This window comes from Gymnodraco acuticeps, unplaced genomic scaffold, assembly GCF_902827175.1.
Source record: "Gymnodraco acuticeps unplaced genomic scaffold, fGymAcu1.1, whole genome shotgun sequence".
Classification (NCBI taxonomy): Eukaryota; Metazoa; Chordata; class Actinopteri; order Perciformes; family Bathydraconidae; genus Gymnodraco; species Gymnodraco acuticeps.
In genome coordinates this window covers 1,104,034-1,129,940 of record NW_022990699.1, presented here as the reverse complement: position 1 = coordinate 1,129,940, position 25,907 = coordinate 1,104,034, and the positions used below count along the sequence as shown (strand labels likewise).

Genomic DNA, 25,907 nt, shown 5'->3' with positions numbered 1-25,907 from the left:
TTAAAATATTCTTCTTCTTTTTATTCCTGGCTTAAATGTGTACTATTAAGTTCTTGGCCTTAGAACCAAAATGCTAAATTTAAGGTTTATTGTGTTCTATTGATTTTCCTCTGAAATGTATAGGCTATTTCCTAGAGCCTTTGGCCCATTCTGGTATGATAATGGCTGAACAGTATAATGAGGAGAGGAACGACCTTGTGACGGGAAGCTCATTGATTTGTACCAAATCAAAAATGTGGGAATTGATCGATGAGTGCTTATGCCCTTCCTAAACAGATTCCATCAGAGTGCCCTTTAGACGATTTATTAATTTTATATTTAGTTTGATTTACTCTCATGTAAACATACATGTGTATATCCTCTGCGGCTGAATGTATGTTGGGGTGGGTACACAAGGATATAAATAAGACCTGGGACTCTGGTGTGTGAATTTATTTATTTTTCATCTATTTTCTTTCTCCCTTGTTTTTGAATACTTTATTTTTAAGTATAAATCCAATAATCTATTCTATATGTACACATTTTAATAATTTAGATGTTTTATTTAAATGGTTTTGGTTGTACACAAACTACAAACAATAAAGCATAATTAAAATAAAGGGCCTTTTATATTTGTTGTGAGCAGCTGTTTTGAAATCTCGGTATGCCCAGCTACACAGCAGCAAACAACAAAGTTGGCAACCAGATGTGGAACATTTAGTGGCCAATACTATATTTTATCAGGAATTGGCGGAGACCAAAAACTGAGTATTTTTATTTCCCTAAATCACCCGTTTAATTTATATTAAGGCTTAAGATCAAGGATATGGCTGCTTTGAGGGACAGTTGGGTGCTATCGTGGGTCACTCTGCTGCTGGGTAACTCGGGTCCATGTTCGGTGGAGAAAAAAATGTATACAGCTCTTTGGAAATCTATGGCTGACTTTAGGGAAATTGCGCCCTTATTTTATACACTGGTATGTAACCAGTATGTCACTATAATGGCAATTGAACACTGAACAGCTGCAATGTGGCATTTCTCTTGTATTAAGGACAAACAGAGTGTTTTGTTGGCTGCAATTACACCATTACGTTTTGGTCAACTAGCATGTTAAACCCTTAGCTGCTTCAAATATTGAAGAACAAAGCTGCTCAGTGCTTTATTTGAGATGTTAAAGTAACCCCTACTTCAGCCTATACTCCTCATGGTATCTGTGCTACTTACCGTGTTTAATAAGAGTTACCTTTCTTCTTTTTTCACATAAATATACACATATGTCATAGGTTGAGTTATTTTCCCAGCGGTACAGTATTCATTTTCAGAAATGATGAAGGTGAAATGCCATGTCCAATTTGATGGGTCTTATATCATTAGCTTGTAATTGCCATAATTTGAATAGTGTGACAGTATGCCCTTATGTCACATCTATCACTGATATGACAATGCTCTCAGCAATACCTAATCAAACAACAATGTAAAGTGAAGGACAAGCGTGATCCGTGCATTCTTTGAGGACTCAATATTTAATGGCTCAAGTAAAACTCAATGACAAGAAAAATCATTTCACCATATGGAAGGTCATTTTTTTCATAGATTTAAATGGGATATTTTACAAAGGCATGACAACACAGACTGTATAGCTTTAACTAACCAATACAGATTTGCTGGCAAGCAATCGAAGCCTTCTGTCAAAGCAAAACTTGAACTTACTCACCAATGACCAATTACAAGCATATACTTAAGTCTTATATCATATTTTGATATCGTTTTTATACAAGATACATTTGTGTACATAAAATATCCTGGCAAGGTGCATACCAGTACACATATGTGTGCACACACACACACACACACACACACACACACACACACACACACACACACACACACACACACACACACACACACACACACACACACACACCACACACACACACACACACACACACACCACACACACACACACACACACACACACACACACACACACACACACGCTCATACATGCAAGGAGACACACACACATTCTCTCAGGATCACCTATAAACACATTCAATCACACTCCCATCAATATTATGCATATGTTTTCATTTACATTACAAGAGAGATCGTCATCTCATCATTTCTTATGGTTTCCCCTTTACCTTTTTATCAACATAGTGAATTCCAGTTGTTATCCTGTCGCTTTTTTATTCTTTACTGTGTATGTATTTTCATGTTGTGTTCATTATAGTAGTTCACAGGGGTACTGCTATGTACAGTTTAAAATCCAGTTTACCTGTCAGGATAGATATGTGTGTGTACGTAGAGGCATAAGTGGTACGCACACTTCACAAAGTTTGAATGTTTACACCGTGTAACATTTGTTTTCTTCCATAAGACAGACAAACAGGTAGAGCAGTAAACATCAATATTGACACTGAATATAATGATGGATGCATGAACTACATAGTCAAGTGTCGAGAAACACCTTGTGGAGGTCCAAACAGTTCATGCAAATCATGAGACACATTGACATGGTAATCATGACACACATTTTGAATAGAAACATTCTGAACATGAAAAAGCTATCTTCAGTTTTATGTATACTATCTTTTGCTTTTGGGGCAGAGTGACTCAGAAAAATAGGAAAATAACAGTGAGAGCAGAATCATGCAAAGTGGACACCTGTGATCTATTTCACTGTGTGTTTTGTGAAAGATGAAAACCTTTGACACAGAGCGACATTACTTACTCTCAGGGGAGCATCATCCCAGAAAAACAAATGCACATTCATATGGTATGCTCTTTGTTTGAAAAATAAATGAATCAAGCACCGGCACTTTTGCCTCCAGACGGTTATATGATCAAACAAAATAGGACTGCAGTAGACCAAAACGTCATGTTTGTAATAAAAGCAACAGCCTAAATACGTACATTCATGCAGTTTTTAATCTATTCCTTCTAGAAGATGTCTTTTAATTAATGTAGCGGATTTATTAAAATACACAAGAGTTATGTAGGCAAGGTGAGTTAAAACACAGTGTGGATTACAGATAAGTAATTATGTGCTTACTGTACACATGTGACTGGATACATTATTTCAAACAATCACATTTTTGTGTTTTATTTTGTATACATTTCATGGATATTCTCTCCCTTTATGTGTACTATTGAAAAACTCTCCAGCAGAAACTGTCTGTCCTTGTTATTGTTAATGAATGAAAACCTAATTGTTCTTTTATTCTTTATTTTTGTTGAAAAGATCCAACCAGGAATTAGTTTGCCCTACTTATTCTCATGATTGTAAACAGGCTGAAAATACTTTTTGAGGCAACATTAGGATTAAAAAAGAGAGGGTTGGATTTGCATTTGTCAGTCACACAATTCCTTTTTTCAGTGATATCAGTTTGTATTTTTTCTTGATATGTGCTGCTTTTTACAAATATGTATTATTCATACCATTAGGAGATGCATGTCTATATCATAACAAGGAAATTAGATTAAAAGCGATAAGAGGAAAAACAAGGTATTAATAAATGAGCTGAAATTGGATTCCCATAGTGGGACATTTTCAATCCACAGTTGTTTGTTGCTCGTTTTGATTTAAATTCATTTTCGTAATTGACTGAGGTGAAATTGAATTGCCCTGTTTGCGTGTCCTTGAAACAATGTTCCTTTAAGTGATCATTTTACTGACTCTCAGATAAATCCTCTTATAACGATAAGTCCTGACCCAAAATGAAAGAGAGAATAGGTGTGGTTGCTAAGACCAAGCAAACACAAATTACCCTGCGCCATTCCCTAGAGAATGCCACGTTGCATTATAGGTTTAGGCCTGTTCCCAATTTGCAAGATGGTACGGGAAAATTAATCGCATGAATCATACACCTGATGATGTAGACATCTGGCTTGGATTTTACTGAAAGAAAAATGGATATCAGCAAAGTCACTTATTTCCATAGCAATAGATTATACTGCACTCAATCTGTTACAGCAGTTATCATCATCAGTACAATTTACACACACACACAGGCAGATAGGCAGTGTATGCATGAGGAAGTCATGGCGATAGGCAGCCTGCAGGGAGGTCCTTTCAAATTGTGCCAATGCTTATCTTTATAACTGCAAACAATAATATTAAAATCAATAATTCAGTTAGACTAGGGCGCTAAAAAATGTTTGTACCCTGATCTATTATACCAATGTCTACACATGGTAAAAACTGATAAAAAAAACGTTGCAGCACAAATGAGTTGTAGAAACACACACTAGTAATTAATAGCAAGAACAAAAGGTGTTATTAATAATATGGTGAGAAGATAGGGTGCAATTTAAGCTGTATTTTCTCAGTGCTTGCCACCTTTTCATTCAGAGCATGTTTCCAGCTAGTCAAGAGAACCATTCCAGACCTTCTAACCACAACGAGGGTCGCTACTGACATCACACATCAACATAATTACATAGAGATTTTTTATAATTGGCTCCATAGCCGTTATTATGGTATGTGAGTGTTTCTGAGCAGCAATATGTGAAAGATAGAAACAAAGGGAAGGAAACAAAGCACATCTGTCTGTGCCTTTTGAGACTAAGCTGCTGAGATAATGCAAGAAGTGAACATTTTCTTAATAGAGTTGGCAGAGATGGAGCAATTACCCAATGAGAAACATCTTGTGCAAGTGTGGACATGCAGGAGTTTTTTTCGGTTTCATTTTGTGTGCTGGTCCATGGTGAAAATGTAGAATGCAAAAGATTACCGGTGTTGTCTACCATTGGCCTAGTTATGCTTTGTAGACTTTTTTTCATCCTTCTGCAGTCCCCTGACCAAAATAGACTCCTGAAACACTTTCAGGCAAGACAAAAGAAAAAATTCCACCACCAAAGGAGTTTGTGCTGCGTGTTGTACAGAGCAATACTTCACTAGAACTTGAACAGAAACACCATCCACTCAGAGCTCATAATTAACATTTAGCCCAATTTAGCTCACTCAACACAGAGTATATTTGTAAGAGTTTCTGCACAAAGAAATGCTTTTTTTAGGACACAGTCCCACTAAGCTGGGCCCAAGCGTACATTGCCCTTTCTTACCACTAAGCACACATCAGCAAACTAAAGCAAAATTATCTTTTTCTACAATGGAACTACTTTGGTATAGAACTACCTTTATTTAATATACATGGGCCTGCTATGTTAAGACTTACATTTTTTTTTTCAACTGCTTTAGCTGTCAGACTGATCCCATGTGGTTTTGTCTGAACAACATCTTCATGATCAAATCCATTCTCAGAAGTCTTCATTAGTAGAACTGAGCTGGAGCTGGTCAAAGTTATTCAGATTATGCATACCTCCACGCGTACGCATACTGATAAATAAAGTCACAAGCCGTCTATGGATTCAAAGTCAAATGTATGTCAGGTTAATGAAGATCTGTCTGTTACTCTTACAACTGGTGCTCGTGTAAGAAAGAGCTGCTGCCCACGCCAGTGGGCGTCTGCTGCCCATGGGAGGAGAAGCTCGCCAGTGGTATCACTTTGATCAGGTCTTCCTTCTTACTGCAGTGTCTATCCAGGGTGTTGTAGAACTGCGGCCGGTTGATCCCTTTTTCCAGATCATCTTTTTTGGGCACAGACCTGCCCAGTGTATGGCGACCATCCATGACCCCCATGCCGATCATGTTAACTTTGGCTCCCCGGGCGCAGCTCTGCTGGAAGCCAAAAGAAGGCATTGTACCGATGATGGCGCTGGTGATGGGGGTGGAGGTGGGGCTGTTTATGCCAGGACCCTGGAACTGGGCCAGGGCTGGGGGCATCCAGCAGCTGTCGGAGTGGCCCAGTATCAGACACTCCTGGGTACAGGTCTCAGAGGCCTCAGCCAAGGCTTTCTGTAGGTTCACCTCGATGGCTGCAAAACATAAAGAGAGACGAGGGGAAACAACACAGTTAATCTAACAGGTCAGAAAATACAGAGAGTGCAGCTAGAAACGCGATGACTTTGCAGGGGTGCTGTAGAAGCAGCGCATAAACTCATGAATCCTAATAAATACAAGAAAGTTGTCGCCTTGTCAGTGTGACCCACAAAATGTCAGCCTTCTAATGGAATGAAAGTCAGTGATAAATGTTTCATTTCATCTTGTAATGAGAAAAACACCAACAGAGCATTTCATTTCCATCGGCGTTCCCATGACTCTGTCTGTTTACCTACAATATGCAAGGAATTCCCTGTAGCTTAATTATTGTTAGAACAAAATGTCTCGCTGTTTGTGTCTCGGATTGGCTTTGCGGTGTTAAATATGTTATGAACATCTTAACAAAGCATTGTTTATTTTAATCACTGTCAAAGAGGCACACCTTCAACCCTTCTGATCTTTCAGAATCCAAAATAAATCTGGTCAAATAAGAAACCTCAAAAAGGAAGAGCTGGGGGAAACAAAGTATTATACCAGGATCCTTTAAGCCAATTCTAATATACGGGTCAATTGTGGCAGCCTTTAGGTTGCAGATATGAACTGCAAGTCAAATCTGAAAAGTGAACAAGGAGGAGACTGGGCAAGGCTAAGCACTATCTTATCCCATTATCCCGGTGCTGACATCACATGTGGAATGAGTCTGGGATGAGGCCTCAGCATTGAGCCTCAGCAATAAAGCCTGTCAAGCCGGATAATTAGAATGTAAAACAGTGTGCACCAAGGCAACCAGGAGCCTGCAGTGTTATGTTTCCTAGGCCATGCAAAGGAAAGAGGGGTCCTCATTCAAACATCACATCGCTCCTCTAGGCCTCAGCTTCAAGCTGTCATGTAGAAATTATTTAGTATATTTGCATAAGTAAGTATCCCATAAATAATTAAGCGGTCTTAGACCCCAGTACACGGGGACAACTATTTCCTTCACACACACACACAACTTCTGCATGTTCTATTCCACAAACATCTGCAAATCTTTTAGCCACCTTGTAGATGTAATACTACTAAATGAAAAGTCATTTTCTGATTACCCTACATCAGTGATTCCAGTCCGGACTCCAAAAAATAAAAGGTTGTATAACGGCCAAATGCACAAAATAATTTTCTCAGATTGAATAGCACAGCGTCAACTTTAATTACGAGAGCAGTGTCTGAAAATGAATCGCCTGGTATAAATTGTGAGGATATATTTGGAGTGCCCACGTGGAATCTGTCCTCTCAATATTGAACTGGAGCCTTGGAGCAGGAGTGTATAAATCCCCTGGGCGGTAAATGTGTCACCTTTCAGAGGGTCACTAACTTCATTAAGGCAAAAATGGATGCTGCTTTCTCATTCTCTGAGCTTGCACAAAAGGGCCAAGCCAAGTCTCGGCTGTGCCCTGACTCAATCTCTCTCCGAGTATTTTCTGCTGTTGGTAATATCTTTTCAGGGTACTGTCATTTTTGATGAGGTAATGCTATTACCATGAACTTCTTATTCCACGAGCATACATATTGACACACACAAATAAATGTTCCAAACAGAAACACTCACATTAAGAATTGAATCGCTGCCAGATTTTCTCTCTCCTCCTCAACTTTAAATGATCTCTGCAGTCATAGGTGAAGCTGTCTTTAACTTAGCGTATTTTACAAATGAAAGGGAAGTCTGTGGCTCCGTGACTTCACACAGCTTGAACTCACAGCAGTTCTGTTTCAACAGCCTTCAGTGCCTCACCGTTCTGCATGCAATATTTCATATCCAGCCTTAACAGAAAAGATACGGGCCCGTACTATTTACTATTCCAGCGGGATAGTTTGGATAGGCGGTGGCGGGTTTGGGAGGGTGGGAGCGCGCCGTGAGTGATGTCGCTGACAGCTCTGGCTGCCTTCGTCAGCTAGAGGTATGCCGCAGCCTGCTTGTGATGCCGTTGTCTTTTGTATTCAGGGGAAACAACTGTACCCCGCGGAGCTTTTGGGATGGAATCACACATCACTGACGCCACGGATCCCCTGATGCTGAGAATATTCTTTTCTACATTCCCTTTTAAGGAATTTGAATGGCAGACAAGTGGGGATAATGGCAAACAATTGGGTGTAATAGACATCATGGCTTGGATCAAACCTTTTCATTTGAAATGATTGTTCTTTTCTGAGAAGTGGTGATGGGGTTGAAACAAAACTATTATAGTTACTCTGCTGACTTGAATGAATATGTAACACAAGTTTACCTGCAATCAACTGACTGCTATTGACTCCAGGAATAAGGTGATAATATTCATATCATATTCAAAACAGCCTTTAGGCTAATTTGACTGCTCTGTTCCAGGGCAGCGAAATCTATTAACTATTTTGTGGTGAATTTCCAGACACCCCTGCAGTGCCACAGTCCTAGGTTTTGATCTTATGGTCATATGCAAGGTCAATAACAGTGGTAGCCTACAGAAATCTTGTTCTGCAACATCAACACATCCGTTGGCCAGCCTGAGATCGAACACCGCTGCTTCCACCTTCAGCCGACATTCCATCCGCGCGGTCAAACATTACAGCTTGTATAAGCGTTGGACATTTGTAAGGGAGAGGTTAGAGAATGCTGCATGGCATACAAAACATTACAGAAAAGTGTGGTGTGTTTTTTGCACTTCAATACAACTTGGAATTCCCCTTCCCACAGTATTTAATATGTGATTACTTTCCTAATATTTTAATTAGAAAAGATAAAAAAGTTATAATCAATCACTTTAATACCTGTAATATGATTGCAATTAAATCCAATTTAGTGGTCATACAAAAATGATTCGTTTTTTATTCCATATCTTTAGTACAGAAATATGGAAAACAATTCCATAAATCAGAGTATCACATACATATATTTTGATGTAATGCAGTTTAGGTCACCACCACATTCATGAGCCTAAATGAAAAGAAGAAGCTCCTCCAATCCAGTCTTAACAAAATCTCCCTCAAAAAGTCTTCATCTATTATATTATGTAATATTATTTGGTAGATGTGTTCAACTTATTGTTCACATCGCTTGTTCGAACACTTTTTGTGGTATTCCAAACAGCTGACATGCAGGTGATTCATGGATAATAATATTCCTTAAAGTGCAGCTCTGATTCTAAACCAGCCAAGAAAACTCATTTTTGTTCTAATGTAAAACATTAACTGCGATGCATGGCACACCTGAGTCTCCACTACAAAAATCGAATTAGATGTGAATATAAGATATTTCTGGTAAAGTTAGCTGTGTGTGTATTGCTATTTCTGTTTGGTGTATTAAAGGTCCCATGTCATGGCCATTTCTACTGATCATAATTCCATTGTTGAGGTCTACTATAATACATTTATATTGTTCAATGTTCCAAACTCACATTGGTTTCTCAAACAGCATCTCTGTATAGTCTGTGTATTCACTCTCTGTCCTACACGGCTTGTTGGAGCTCCTGCCCCCCCCCTCCCTGTGAGCCCAGTGGCCGTCTGCAGGTGTGTGTGCCCAGGCTGAGTTCCGCGGTGTCTCGCCGACCCCACACCAGTGAGCCAGCTCAGTGTCCCGCTCCTTGCAGCAGCGAGCCTTGCAACGTCCCGCCGAGTGTGTGTGTGTGAGGAAGTCCGCGGATTGGTCCAAACGTGACGGCTGCGCGGACGTTACGTCCCTATACCCGTAATACGTCACTATACCCGTAATACGTCACTATACCCAAGAAGTAAATGGAAATGGAAAAAGAGAAATCTCCAACGAGGCGTTCTGGGGCAGCACAGACAGGTATTTTCTGTGTTAGAGTTTTACTCGCTACAGGGTGTACTTTGAGGGTTTGTGACTCTGCAGACCGTTTACATGCAGAAAAAGCTACATAACACACAAGGGGACGGGTAATAACCAGAAAAGCATGACATGGGACCTTTAATGCAAGTTATAAAGCTGAAATAATAAGGTGAAATAAACATTGTAAGGCCCATGCTGCTGCATGCTAATGGCCAGATTACTGTACATAGTAGGTAATCAAAAGATCAATGTTTACATTTTGCCATCAAGGTGAGGTAATAGTTTGAATTAGCCATGATAAACAGTGCAAGGCTCAAACACATGAGGTTGTTCAAAGATGTGTGTAACGTTGAGACATTTTATGAGTTTCATATTTATATTTTAACAGTATGCTTTTCATTGTACTTGTTTTCTCTAATGGCCATGACATTCACTTATGCATACAAGTTCTGACAGGCAGAAACACATGCACGCAGATAGGATGCATAGTAGACGGCTTTTCAGCACAATGGCATGAGATATTTAGCATGACAGTTGATGATATTTACTGACAGAGCCAGTTACATCTTGATGAGCTTCACATTAAGTTCTCCAACCTATTATAACAGCATGCAAAAACTAATTATTGCTAATTAAAAGGATAATTGCATGCATCTAGGACATTCGATTCCTCAAACAGCCATCAGGAAGGTGGACTACTCCTCTAACTCATTCTACTGTGTTAATTGGTGAGGTATTTCTTTTTTTATATATTGATTGTGTGTGATCTTAATGTGTGCATGTGTAAATGTCTGTTGATTGTATATATAGAGGATATACATATTTGTATTATTGTATTTAGTATTCGGGATTGTTGGAAACGTTATTTCGATCTCTCTGTCTGTACAAACACACAGAAAAATTGACATTAAAGTTGACTTTGACTGATCATACTCAAGTATTTTCAAATGAATAACAAATTGTGCATAATTCCTCCATGTAACCATGTTAAGCTATGACCATATTTAAATGTAGGTTTGTTGGTTTTATGTCACATGTTTGCTGTTTTAGGATTTCAAATGTCTAGCCCACCATACAAGATATAATTGTTGTCTGATTTGATAGACGAGGCAAAAACAGTCGTTTTCTTCAAATGTTCACTGACTTAGACAAGAAATTGAACGCTCAAAAGTTGTTTATTGTACTTACACAACATTTACAAAAGTGCAAAAGTTCGTATATATACAAGAATATAACTAGTTCGAATCCCGCCTCGGCCGCCACTGCGTCAGGCCGTTGTGTCCTTGGGTAAGACACTTTACCCGCATTTGCTCCTGTGGGTAATGTCCGCAGTAATGACTCTTACATGTCTAATATGTGTAATGTGTACTTGTAAAGCGCTTTGAGCACCTGTAAAAGCGCTCTAATAAAAAAATGTAATGCATTATTATTATTATTATTATTATGCCAAGAAAATAATCCGTTCAAGTCCCAAAGCATTATCACCTACAGCCTTGCGCTCTTAATGTCAATTCAAACAGGTTTAATGGTTGGTGATATATGGTTGTACTATATATTTGAAATGGCCAACATGTCTTTGACCATGAGTAAAATAACCATCTTGTAGAACCATAAGTACAGCTATTATGAGTGCAAAAATATTGTCGTTATCATATTATTCTAATGTGATAAAGGACAAGATGAGCTTGAGAGTGAGAGAAAAAGAGACACTGAGGCTACATGTGCACATGAAGACAGAACCACACAAATATGGAAGCTTTCTTCAAACAAATAGAATCACAGTAGAAATAATAGAAATCGTAATTACCAAGACTTTCTCACTTCACTGGGCCTCATACCCACTCCAAACGTATCATCTGGATAAGCAAATGGATGGTCATTAATAATAATAGCACTATTAAAACCCTTCGGTGCTGAACTGAAAATATGCCATTACTTTCTTCAGAGCTCTGGCAATCATAATTTGAAGGAGAGACTAATATCTCACTGTCACAGAATTACAAACACATGACAGCCCGCTTAAATTCAAGATTACATTCAAGATATAACAAAGCCCATAAGAGTCTGCTTTCCGCAGAAATTACAACTATATGAAATACTTAGAAGTCCTGGATACACATTGCCTTAACTATGAAATAATAATATGCAGAAACAGAGGCAAGGTCTGTGACTTCCCTGAGAAAGCCTGTCTCTATAGCAATGAGACTAAAAATGTACTTTCCACTGCACGTCAGACTCTAATGCTATTTGGATTTCTTTACTTTTATCAGGAAGAGGTACTGTATAATCCCTGGTAAAGGCAATAAGAGCTGTCATTGTCACTGCTGACAAGGGCGTCGAGGAGGAAGTAAATATTCTATTGTAGCAATAAAACTTGGCGTGCTCTTTGGAAGGCAGATATCAACTGTGCCGCAGAGGTCAGGGGTGCCATGTAGGAGGCTGACATGTATTAAGATCTATAAGGAGACATGCAGGGGTAGACAGCTACTGTATCATTTCATTCAAAACATTTTATTATAGACTGTTGAATGAAACGATAGAAGTGTCTCCATACAGAGTCTTATTCTTATAGCCATTCTATACGGCTATCACATGCTCTCAGAGCTGCCTGCCAAGGAATGCTAAGGAGTGAGCAATGATAGAGCAAAGTGCATTTCTCAATAGAAACATACATTTAGAAACAACGCTGTGCAGCTGCGATACAAAGTAAGATATAAGAAATGGCAAAGGCATTGCTCCTTTGCTTTTAAAGACAAATAGTACCCTTTGCAATGAATGGCCTTTTTAAAAGGAGACAATGTGATGCAGATAAGAGGGGAGCGAGGTTGTCCATATATACTCCCGACTAATTACTTTTGATGCATTTACTGAGACGCCGCTGAACAGGGAGAGTCTCTGAGCCACATACGTATTTATCAGCACTTGTGGGACCTATACAGTTCTTCGCCTGTAATCCATCTAGCCTTGTCTCCTCTCGACCCCTTTTGCTTTCCTAGTGTTTGACCCATTGTAACTGAAAGTAATTGCAGGCAGAAAACAACATCTAATGATTACTTTATCTGGGAGTCTGAGAGAGAGTGAAAAGTCGCAGACAGGTACTTTCAACAAAAGGAGGAGGCCTTTTTGTTCCTGACACACAATTTCAGACAACAAAGAATATTATTGACTTGGTTGAGATTAGAACACCAAAACAAATAACAAAGCACAGAGAGAGGACAAAGTGCACAAAGAGAGAAAGGATCTCTTGAGCGACCCTGTGCCGGGCACTTGTTTCTTTCTTTTTGTTACAATTGATTAAGAACATGTTGTAGGTTGAAGCACCCCATTTCTCCACTCAGAATATACAATACCAACACAATGTACGGACTCAATTCATGTTAATTCCTTTATCTTGAATTCTCCATTGTTGTCAGAGGCAGAAAAATCCTCACATTTTCACATCACCTCAGCATAAAATGTTTTCAGGCAAACAAAACAAGTAATTGTGTGATTTCCATCAACAAGGAGCACAGTTGGGAAGGTAGAACACAGACACAGCTTTCTCCTTCACACTTGATTCTTTGTGTGTGGCATTGGTTGATTACATCTCCTTCATTTTTGCTGGACTACTATTGGGCCTCCCCACCAGAGGACAAGATGCCGGTGTCACCATCAACACAATCAGGCCTGGCCAAATACACAGTGTGGGCGACATAGATGAGAAGTGCAAACACCATAACAATCTTCAATCAGCGCTCATCACCACAATGACACACAGGGGAGGAGGCACAGAGTTTCTATGGGGGGTACATGCACACAAACACACACACAGAGAAACCACCACACACAGAGGCCCACACACACATACACCATCCCTCTTTAAAATGTCATACAAGAGCAGGAAATCATTCTGTTCTTTGGGAGTCGTCACTTGTGCTAACACTGGACTGGACGATGCTGTGGATATACTGTAGGTGCGCTGTCACTGACAAGAAAGCAATACATAAATGCATATTTATGAGATTAAAAATGTGAATCCACCTTAAAATTCATTGCACATGGATGAATGTCTGAACATTTCCATATTGTGTAGATAATGTGAGGTCTGGGAAATGAAAATAAAGAGCGCAGAATAAAAAGGAAGTGGTACTTTTTTTTAGAAAATAATGGAAAATAGGCTGATTAAGTAGGACCTGACTTTAGCTGTTTGATATTTGCAAGAAGATTGGATTGTTCTAGGAGGAATACTATCCAAACAATCATGACTTTTTAGGCAATGACTTTGATCTAAAAAATTAAATGTCACTTATAACCCTCTAAGCTTCCCTTTTTAAAATGAAATAATTAAAAGCTAATTCGAAGCATAAGCAGGTCCAAACAAATATAGCTAATAAAAACAAGGCCTTCACATGATGGCGGAGAGACAGGAGAGACAAACTGTACAACAGCCACCTCCGTGCTCCATCCCGTGTCATGTAGCTAGCAAATTCATCACACTGACCCATTGCCCCCAATTATTATGGAAAACAAGAATGAATCAAATTAACATTGAAGAAGCTTGCGGATCTGGCAGCCTGACTCTATAGCCGATGGATTCAGCAGGAGGAGAAGAGAGGGTAATAAACAAGGTGCCACTGCATATGCTATATATCTTGCAGTCATTGATGATTAGCTCTGTTTTCCCTTAGCCATACATTACTGTTATTGCCTCCATGGCCGGGCAGATAGGAAGTGGATACAAAGGCATCGTGAAGACCATCTTTCAACGGATAACTGGCAGGCTGAAAACCACTCGGCACCAGCGGCGGCAAGTTTTCAGTGAATGAGTGTTCTGGGCATGGTGGAAATTGTAATCTCTTATAGCTGAGAGGAGGACCTGCTGTACATTTTGTGTTGAGTTTTTGGTGTGTGTTTATTGTACAGTAACAAAAAAGAGTCACTCTTCAGATGTCAACAGCTTAAGTCCCTGTGTTTTGTCCGACTAGGCATCGTGAAAATGGTAATCTATATGAGGCGTCAGTGTCAGGAGAGGACACTATGCTATCCTTTTTCTGTTTCTTCCTCCAGCCTCAACATATTATGAGGACAGCTTAGGTATGAATGCAGACTGTATACTGTATTAGTCACAGTCATTAGTGCTGAGCAAACTTATATTTGCTGTATCAGTGTGAAGTGTAGCATGGTAAAGGTTTTAACATGAGGGGCAGACTCTGTCCAGATTCCCCAGTGCATGTAATCTTTAAAGGTTTTCCTTTTCCAGAGCGCCACAGATTCTCCTCCAGGGACAACTATTAATTTTTCACTGAAACCTCCCCTGAATAATGAATTCTGTCCTATTTATACGCTGTGATAAGTCCACTGAATGTCTAAAAAGGGGTTATCATGAAAAGGGTAAAGCTTTCAGAGAAAGACCGGTTCCTGCTTAACATGTTTAATTCATCCGCATCGCCATGTTCTTGAAAGCAGCAGAGAAGTCATATAATGTATCGCTGGCAAACATGAAAGCAGATCCGAGGGGCACTTTCAATAAATCACAGCGTTGCTTTTTACTGTTTTGATGTTGACTGTCACAAAACTCCACCCAAACACCAGCTGTTGAAAGTTCAGATATATACCTTTTACTCCTCCAGGCCCTGTTGACAGATATGCTTTCACTAAAATCACGAAGGTACTCAGTGGCTTGGGTTAATGTTTCTGTCACCAAGCACTTCATTTGGGGTGTGTTGAGTGCAGGCATTGTCATCTAACATTCCCAATGTTCAGCCTGAGTGACGGATACATATAGACACACGGGGGAGAGACTATGTAAAATGACAGTAGCTGAAACATAAGCAAAACAGGTGTGAAATGAACAGCTAGATTTTTCTGAAAAATTGATTTGATCAACGTTTTCGATACTTTAAATAACTGTTGCTGCAGTGCCTTCATTTTACCCGCGGGAAAGGAAAAGCCTCCATTTGCTGCTGTTTGTATCAGCATTCTAAGTGAAGCAACGCATTCATTACAGTTTCACTCTCAGACCAAACAACCAGGCTGTCTCATCATGAGAACTGTTGCCCTTACATAAACACAATACAAAAGCTATGTAAAAGCTAGTCCTATCACACAGTGCTATTGACACAAATTAACTGCACATAATATATGTGTGGTGATCTTATACACTACTCTAGCTCAAGCTTTTTTATATCATGTAAGTACAAATGCAATTATAACTGAATGTAATTAGTTTGTAGTCAGTTCAATTCTACTTCTAACTGAGGAATTGCATACTGATTATAATAAATCATTGGCCATAGTTCTTAAAAAACATTTTTTTTGTATTATGGTGAAGCATATAATTTGTCTTATTCACAGTTTTAGATTTGATCTGAATATATTGTTAGCATTGTACATCACAATTCAATCAGACCATTTGGGCGGGAAAACCATCTTTAGTGTCTACAGCACTGCTCTAATTTCTTGGGTGGCAAAACAGCTCCTATTTGGTTTCAAAATAGTCGCAACAGAAAAAAATCCAATAAAATAAAAGGGCAAAAGCAGAAAGTAGGTCCGCTGATTGTGTTCTGTCTGCGATGATGAAGAGAATGCTCCAGTGGTTACAACAGTCCACAGAGGAGAACACGGTGAAAATAGCCACACAACCGCTTTGCTCTCGAGGCTTCCATCAACCCATTGCCCTCAATGTCTTTTATGCTGTTTTGCCTATAGCGATAACTATCAGATATTAACACCGAACATCTTTGATTTTGTGTGCCTATCAGGCCCTGAGGACTCTTGTATATATTGTTTTTCTCGGGGTGCCATCCTCTTTATGTCAGTTATTACATTCTTCCCCCACAAAGAGGCATGGCTACGTCATATTTTTCTGCCTGGCATCTTATATTAACTCTAATGTTGACATGTCTTAGCAGAGCCTGGGGAAGGTTTGGAGAGACAGGAAGTTTGCAAAAATAAAGCCCTGAATGTCCTGGTGTCTGTAGAATTGTGTGAGAAAATAGCCAGAGCTTCCTGACTTATTACCACCTCCACTCTTACGATGACATCACTATAGCCAATTTCAGCCTGCAGTTTATTTCAAGCTATTGCGTTTGTGTGTGCGAGTGTGTGACAGAGAAAAACAGGATCACCCCGATGTAATTCAGTGTGTGAAGGCACCAATACTCATCTCTATGATAATTTCCTATTCACTATGAGCAAAGACAGCAACACTGATACAATCCATTTCCCCTTTATTAACTGGTGCGGAAATGTTGGGCCCTGCAGAAGTGACTTCTGAAATCTTTCAGGGGTGAGGGGTGGCAGAGTTTGTTTTACGGGTGGGAGGAGAAAGCCACCAGTACAGGGTGGAGGATTTTAGGAGGCATGCATGCATAATAATGTATCTGCCAGAGGCAAGAGGCTTTGTTTCCATTAACGTTCAGTGGCCATTGCATGAGACCCTGGGTCAAAGCAGCTCCAGTGATACACTTTCCTAGGAAAAGAGAGACTGCTAGTCACATCTCCTTATTGGCAGAGTTTCAGTATCATATGTCTTGTTTGCATTACTTGTTGAGTTTCATGTGTGACATCCAGACTCAAATCCAGTCAATCACAGTGACATTCAATTCACCAGAATTGATGACTTGCCACCAGTCTGCAGTTTTTATCTGGAGCTGCATGATGTCCTCTTTATTTTTTGTCATCCCAGACTCTTCCTCTCGCTGCTATGATATTGCTAATTATTTCAAACTATCAGGTAGACAGTTTCAATTTCAATTAAATGTCATCTTCTCCGCTGACCTTGGGGTGGAGAGCGGTGTTGCTCTCTCAGCACTGAACAATTTCTCTGGCAGTTATGGGTGCCATTTAAGAAGAAATTTCAACTCAATTTTAACCTGACTTCAGTGAATACACGCTGAGTTTCTCCTTGTCAAGACAGAAGTGTGCTCAGTATATGTATTCCAGTAACACACTTAATGTGATAATTGAAAGTGGCCCAATTAAAGCTTCAAGGCATAACTGGCTACTCTGATACATCCTTGGGTAGCTGTGAAGGACAGATTTACAACCATATGCAGCTAATCTGGCTGTCTGGTACTGTATGGGCTATGAATCCTAATGCACTGATGTTACGATGAAATATTGGGTGATTGTATTGTACCAACACTATTTTTAGCTCAAAGAGTCAACATCAGGGTAAATGCAGCTATAAAATCACTGTATGGCCAGCTGATGGGTGCACTTCATGATAATAGATCAAGATAGTAAGTTCTACAAAGTAGCTGCACAATGCCGTGAAGGCAAATTGAATAGTAGAGCCTGCTGCAAAAACAGAGGGCACCATGTATGTAAGAAAAACAATTATGTGATATTGACAGCTCGTGCAATCAAAGGCTCCCCCGCCAGACTCAATGAGGTGCCAATCAACTGAGTGTCTGTGCCTCACGTTGCCGCTGCTGCCGCTGCTGCCGCTGCTGCCTTTCATTTTGGAGTCAGAGGAGATTCTGCCATGGTGAATCATCAGTCAATAGCTCAGAGCTGATGGTTAATGCTGATTGATGACATTCACACTACCCTCCCTCCACACTCACTCCTCAGCATCATCTGCAATAAACAGTCAGGGTGCAAGCTAAAATCAGGTGTGGAAATCAAGGGAAAACAAGCAAGTTAGGTCTACAAATTATATTGTTAATATTATTGTTATTAAGTTAAAGGTTGTAGCACTTAAAATCTTGTATGGATTAACATTTAACTCTAAACAGCCTTAAAAGCCTCTGTCACATGGTTTGATGGCTTTATTTTTTCTCTTCGCAAGAAATCGGTTGCTAATCGAATTGTACTAAAGGTTGTCCATGATTGATTCAAGCTATAATGAAAATTATGATTAAAATAAATGATAAAGAACCGGAAACGTTTTCCTCATTCTTCCCTGAAATAATGTGAGTTACAATGACATTCAAAAATGGCATTAGCCACACAATTAACAGGCATTGAAGAACAATTGAGTACACCTTTGCAATAACTGTGATTATATTACATGTGACATTTCTATCACAACATCATTCTGCCTTGCCCTTCCTTCCTCTCACCTGTGGTGGTGGCTCACTTAAATCCAGAATAATAGCGCCAGAGCGCTCTTCAACGGAGAAACAGATCATTTCTATGCAGATATCTCAATGTGAATTGATGTGAAACATGGCAATGGTGAGCTGTTTTAGGCACTTTCTAACCCAGAAATGTCACGCAGGAGGAGGAACAGTGCAACAAAACACGGGTATGATATTGAATTGTTTAAAAGTGTCACCCCTTGAAATAAAATACAATTATTTTGCTCTCCCTCTTTCGTTCCTCCTTTGCCTTTGCTCTCTCTGCCTGTCTCCACCTCTTGTTATGCTCTCTCTTATAGACTTTCTTCTGTTTATTTTTGAGATGTTATTCTCTTTTTGAGGGGAACATTTCAGGTACTCTGTTTTATTATTAAGGCATGCACTGGAGCAGGCCACTTCCTCTGCAGGTTGTCCATACAATAAGAAAAAAAGGCAGTGCGGATACAGTCCGAAAAAACGTTTATGTTGGATTCCAATACAGCAGGGTTTGTAGCATTTCTTTCATTATCTCTCTTCCACTCCACATCCACTCTATTCATTTACACTGGCTCTCAGGGAGTCAACATATTCAAGTCAGAATGAAGAAAGGCCGGATGTTAACCATCCATCTCTTTGACAAGCAGTATAAACTAATTTTCTAATTTGCAAGCATGTGACCCAAGTCATTTCTATTCATATTTCATTATGGAAGTATAATCAGACATCATACCTCACCTTAAAACATCATTGAGATGTTAAGTTTGCTAGATTGAATGACTTTAATCAAACTAGCTGCACTGCTAATACAATCGCAGCAATGTGTTCAGTGCTTAGAGATGTGAGGAATGCATCTGGCTTCAATCCTCTTTTCTATTGCGCTTTGATTCATACAGGTCTTTAAAGAGCAGGGTTGTACAATTAAGTGGTTAACATGCCCCAAATGGTATTTCTTTCCATTTCCATTTGAAATAGTATCCATTTTTAAGATTAAACATGTTGAGAGCACTTCTCTTATAGTCTGCAGGGCTATATTGAACATCTTAGCCAGGAGTAAACAGGCGAAAAGCTTCCGAACCCAAGTGGCAAGAATGTACTAATCATTATGAAACAGCTTCCTTGGGACACTTTCCATGCATAAACAATTATCAAGAATTCAAATGCTATAAGAAACAAATCACAATGATATTCCATATACGGCACTTAGCTCCTCGTTATTTCTCGTGCAGTCAGTCCACACTTCACAGAGCACACAACAAAGAATTGTAAACTCTACTGGCAGAAGAAGAAAGGGTATTATTTTCCAACCTGGAAACTGTAAACTGAAAATACCTGTGAAGAGGATAATTCTGTCAGGGGGAGACATGTATTTTCCCCTTCCTTGTGTCAACACAACTTCTTTTGAGGTGTGCAGCGATGTCTGTATGGACCCGATAAGTCTCTTATTCTCAGCAAAGAGTAATTTGCAAAATGCAGACGGCTGTACACAGACTCTTCTCATTGTTAATTAAATCACTCTTCCTTTGATGTTTTCTAGGGTGTTAATGGGAAAATAACAACATTAAATAGGATGCTGTCTTCCCTCCTTGTGAAAAGAATGATCTATGGATGGTGCATCAATTATTGCAGCTGAAATACTGTACAAAATTAAATTAACCATTAATAAAACTTCATACTGAAAGTCAATAATTGTTTTTCCTTAAAGCTGTTGATGCGCTTCTAAAAGCAGGCAGATATTATTCAGTTATTTGCACTTATACCTGTTGCCAAATGAACATTGACCATACTGTATGATCAGGAAACAACCAAAAGTTGTGTCTGATACAATTGAAATGGGTTCTTATCAAGTCATCTTTTAATATACAAATCAAAGGGTGTCTAGGCTTCCCTAAGACAGGTTTAATTTTCGGTCTAACTTGATATTAACATGTATTTAACCATGTAAAGCTGTAAATGCTGGGAGTATTACATGGTGACCTTTGCACCAATCATTCCACTAACACTTTGTGTCTTAAGAGGAAAGTCTGCAAATCAGGCAGAGACAGTGTATTCTTCAAGTAGGGTCAAGCTGATAACTGAATACAGTCCTAAGGTGTTAATGGCAGGCTGATTATCTGAATGGTTAGTGTTTTTTATACCGACCTCTAATTACTTCCAAGGCTAGTCTTTGAAAAAGTAATTATGGGTTGGGCGAAACTGTACATCTCACTTTAACGCTTCAATGCTGTTATAATTCATTTCTTCCAATTTGCAAACATCAGCAGCAATAAGTAGATGAACAAATTAATAAATAATCTCCCTTTCTTTAATTATTGTACAATGTGCCTCTATTTCCAAGTTCCATTCAAAATCAAGTGCCTATAATAATTCAACTTAGCCATAATTTACATGCAATATCTTTGTTATACAAATTTACAAAATTAGTAATATTGTCAAGTGAACGCATAAGGAAGGCACCAAACTCTCCTCAATGATTTGCTTGTATCAACCAGTAGAGGGCATATAGTGTCCCTCAGTGTCTCTTTTCAATGTCTTGCTGTATTGAAAAGTTACTTTAAGCCTCACTAATACTGCAGCTAAGCTGCTTGATGTGCCATTCGGTCCGAGGTATCTCTGCAGGGCTCTCTGTTGCAGCGTTTAACCAGCAATGCATCCACCTTACAACACATTCAGCATTGCACAAGGGTGAGCAACAGACATGCATAAACCCCACCTTCAAGAAATGTCCAATGGCTGAGCTTGCTGCTCACTTACCGAATGCCCACAAAAATCCATGTTTTATATGTGTTTTACTCTTGTTAACTTAATATTTATATTAAAATGTATTTATAAATGTTACTAAACTTTACATGCATCAATGTGTATATATAGTAACAGCAAATGTGTGAGGTGCCTGCTTAAATAATGTGTCCTGCTTCTGTCTAGCCACAGATGTCCAATCCAAAAACAACTTGACAGTGTGGCCCCACAGACAGGCCCAAGATTAATGAATTGTGACAGCTTCAACGAGCCACGATATGAACAGTCATCCTGCAGCCATTAGACAAGTACAAACAGCTGTTGTTTCAGCAGATGATTTGATTTCTTACTGTACCCAATCCTCATACTGTAGAAGCGTGGCAGGAGAGGGGACCTCCCGTCACATACAAATAGGCAGAACAATATTGTGGATGCAGCAGGTTTTTACAGAGCGAGCGAGTGGCTGCAGCACTGATTGAATTTCAATAGAGCTGAATAAAGTAACTCGCTCAGGTCCAGTGTTCCTTCGAATATTAAGACATCAATGAAAACAACCAACTGTACTGTATGTAGATTATATTGATGGCTTTGTAGGCTCCTGCCAACGCCAGTTGTGTAATCATAACAGCCTGAATTATGTTTGGCAGTAATTCTGCAGCACAGACTATGTTGTGATTACCACGGCCATGAATAGAGCTAGATTAGACCCAGTTGGTGAATATAGTGAAGAAACTGCAATTAGATACAACATTATTCCTTTTCTATTTGATTGTGAGAACACTGCCTTGTTCTGCCACAATAGGATTTAGATGGTGTCATTTTGATGAAAGCCTATTTTGAAATCTGGTGAATGTACAGAACATGACGAACCACTTTGTTTCAACAAGACAAAAGGCAGGCTTGGCATGTGTTTTCTGACAATTGCCTTTGCTTGCTATTTGCTAAGTCTTTTCTTTCCAGATCACCCCAAAGAGCCAGACAGAGGGGCTTTGAATAGATGTCCTGGAAACAGTCGAGAGATTGCTTTGTATTGGAGGTTCAAATGCCAGACTGAAGCCTTTATAATGTCCATCCAACTTCGGTTGTAACAGCATCATCACTCTTTTATCTTGAGATGCTATTCAGTTATTGTGATTCAGAAAAAGTACCAGCATCCAGTATTTTAAAGTAACACTTATTTCATTTATTTTCTTTTAATTTGAGCAAAACTACATTTATGTTCACACAATTGCTTTAGTTATTTTGGTAACTAACTACAGTATGTTGTTAGGGTATGTAGCCCTACTGGACTAACAACATGCAGATTTCCAGGAGATATACATAATACATCCTAAAAACAATTAATAATTCTTCCCCTTCCACCTTTTGTACACTTCTACATAAGGCATGCAAGATGTCAGTGTCTGGGTTTGCATGTCCGCTTGTACTGTCCTTGCTTAGGATTCAGCAGATGGAACCATGGGATGGAGGTTATCAGCCATCCCTTTCCCCTCTGGACTGCAATTCGTTGTCGACAATGTGCTTTGGACCCTAAAGGCCTGCCATCTGCTTACTTTCGCTCCTTCCAAAGGTGAGACATTTCAAATCACCACCTGGTTGATGTTTTAGCCACTCGTGCCACCAAGTCACTAGTGCCCGCGTATATGGTGTGTCGAAAGCAAAACATTTTAACTGCATATTCCATGTGGTGACTATGGTAATATTGAAGACCGCTTTAACGTTTCTGTTTGAGTATTTACCAACATTTAACATTTACAAAATAGATAAAGCATTGCACATGCTCATTCAAATGTAGAATAGGATAATACATTTAGTGGAACCAATCTGAGTTTTAAAAAAGTGTCTTTCAGATACATTTTGTTCACCCCTTTTACCAGTGTATTAGTGATTGTATATTTTAATAGTGCAGAGCAAAAATGACAGATACATGTCTTCTAGAAAGAGCAGGTTTGACATGAAGTAGTGGCCCAGATCAAATGTGCTCACTCATTGTCTGCTTATTCATAATTTGTCCTGTCACTCAATTATTTGCAACTTTTCGGTCAAACTTTCCCACAGAGGGAAAATAATTTTCAGGCTCTGAACAGATGTCTTTGCTTACAGATCATCACTGTGTTCCGAGATTGCGTCTTTTGACAAGCAAGCCACTCTTAATCCCTGGTGACATCCAGTTGCCAAGTCAATATGCCCACATTTCTTTGCCTTGTGTACATTTGGGTAAGCACATTTAGGGGTAGGCCCTGGGGTTTACACACAATATAATAATCTGATCCGCCTGCAAAATGCTGGATCTTGTACAGTACATAAGGTTCCTTCATAAAAAAAAGAACGTTTTATGATTTATAGTGCATTCAATTTAGGAAATGCAAAAACACATTTGAAAACACTTGAGAATTGTGTTCATATTACAGTTGTTTATGATTCAGCTTGTGAACTAAATGGCCATAAAAATAGAAAGAGCATTACTGGAATACTACCAGTATATTTCGGCAATCTCAGAGGTATTGATAATTTAAATAATCCTGAATGCGCAGATTTATAGGTAAAGGAAAAAGCACAAGTACCCTCACATCTTTTGGTTTAGCTGTTGAATTTAAGCAGCTGATTCAAACTGCCAATTCCGAATATGGCTCATTAAGCAAATAATATACAGTATGAGAATGTACGACCTCACATTTACTGCAAAGTTGGGGCATTTCCAAATGCAATGCTATGCTACATTTATTTTTGCTGAATTAAGCAGATGTGAAAAAAGTGTAGAAAACACAGAGGTGACTTAACAAATACACCGTGTCCCAAGTGTCTCTTTATACTTAGATATGGAGCTCTCATCCTAAGCGTCCTGCCTAACTCTCAATACATCTTAAAATTGATCTAGTGAGAAAGATTTAAGCCTGAGCTCAGGGACAGAAATCTCGTTCCAAGGTCAGCTAGTGGGAGGCAAGGGTCATGGGTCACCTGTCTCCACACCTGCCCTTGATGTATCCCCAGCCCACTCCCTGAGGACCGAAGAGATTTCTATTCTGCTGATGAGTTAAACCTGCTTGAGCCATAGAAATCCACAGGCTTTCTATTGGCCTTGTCTGCTGCTGTGTAGGACAGCAATCGCAATACTTAGCTACATCAATCAATATCCACGCAACACGGACACAGCATGTAACAGCTGATGTAGCCAATGCATGACGTCCAAAGTTTGCCCAGTAAGTTCATCTGAAAACCCAAGGCAATTCATCATGAGATGGATTATTCCAAGAAACTTTGAATCTGCATGGGCACATGGATTCCTCAGGAGGCGTAATCCCATTAATCTAAATCACTCATTCCCTTGATGCATAGATAGGAGAAGTGGTAAACTATGTTGCTATACAGTGAGTTTAAGGGTTGCTAAGTATAGTGCATGCAGCCCATTGAAACTGTGGACAGAAGGTATCCTCTGGGCGCTCAGAGAAATACTACATATTAAATGGAGCGGCAAACATTCTCTTTTTTGAAATGGGGCATTATGTATGCATGTGGGGATGTTTGTTAAAAACCCTTGTCTGCTGTCAGGCTTCACCTCCTTTCCCCTAAGCTCGGAGAAGGAAACGTAAGCTGTTTACAAATACAGTATGACAGGTCGGATACAGCTAACTTAAGTTTTCATGTCAAAATCTGTCAGTGACATTTAACAAGAACAAAGAGCACCTCAGATCTAAAATGCTTCAGAAAAAAGGACCAAACTAGCTGGTGGAAAATAGCACTTAACCTAGGAAGCACTAAAGCACATTTGCTCAGAATAAAAAAAGAGCTCAATTGTATACACAGGTTTATCTGTTGTGATCTGATGTATACTGTATATATATATATATATATATATATATACATATATATATTAGGGCTGTCAGTCGATTCAAATATTTAATCGCGATTAATCGCATGATTGTCCATAGTTAATCGCGATTAATCGCAAATTAATCGCACATTTTTTATCTGTTCTAAATGTACCTTAGAGGAATATTTTTCAAGTTTGTAATACTCTTATCAACATATGAGTGGACAAATATGCTTTATGCTAATGTTTATTATCATTTGAACAATGACAAATATTCTCATGAATATTATACACAACAACCTGTGTGTGTGTGTGTGTGTGTGTGTGTGTGTGTGTGTGTGTGTGTGTGTGTGTGTGTGTGTGTGTGTGTGTGTGTGTGTGTGTGTGTGTGTGTGTGATGGATCGTTGGAACTATGTGCAACTCAAGGCATATGCTCGAACGGGAGCTGCCTGGACGCTGCAATCATGTTGCGCACTATCCGTGCTGAGTGTGCTGACTTTTCGTACAATGGCCCACTGTCTGGCTTCCTGCATAAAGTCAAGTGCTCGGCGCAGTTGTGGCGAAATGTCGCTCCTCTGTTTTCATTTAAACAGCTCCATATCCGTTAGCGCAGCTAGCTAGCACCAGATGCTAACAACAACAATGCACGTAAG

The 25,907-nt window shown here is 39.3% G+C and overlaps 1 protein-coding gene across 3 annotated transcripts in view; it reads right to left on the bottom strand.

Moving 5' to 3' along the window:
- Window positions 1-1,483: 1,483 nt before the first annotated feature.
- Window positions 1,484-25,907, bottom strand: part of pcdh11 (protocadherin 11) — a 142,000-nt gene continuing 117,576 nt past the window's right edge. For 2 of the 3 annotated variants that reach the window (XM_034230915.1, XM_034230917.1), the window contains one exon: window positions 1,484-5,868. In XM_034230915.1, the coding sequence (XP_034086806.1) occupies window positions 5,399-5,868 (470 nt within the window). In that variant the 3' untranslated portion in view covers window positions 1,484-5,398. The remainder of the gene's footprint in view (window positions 5,869-25,907) is intronic. The other variant, XM_034230916.1, reaches the window with a different exon arrangement.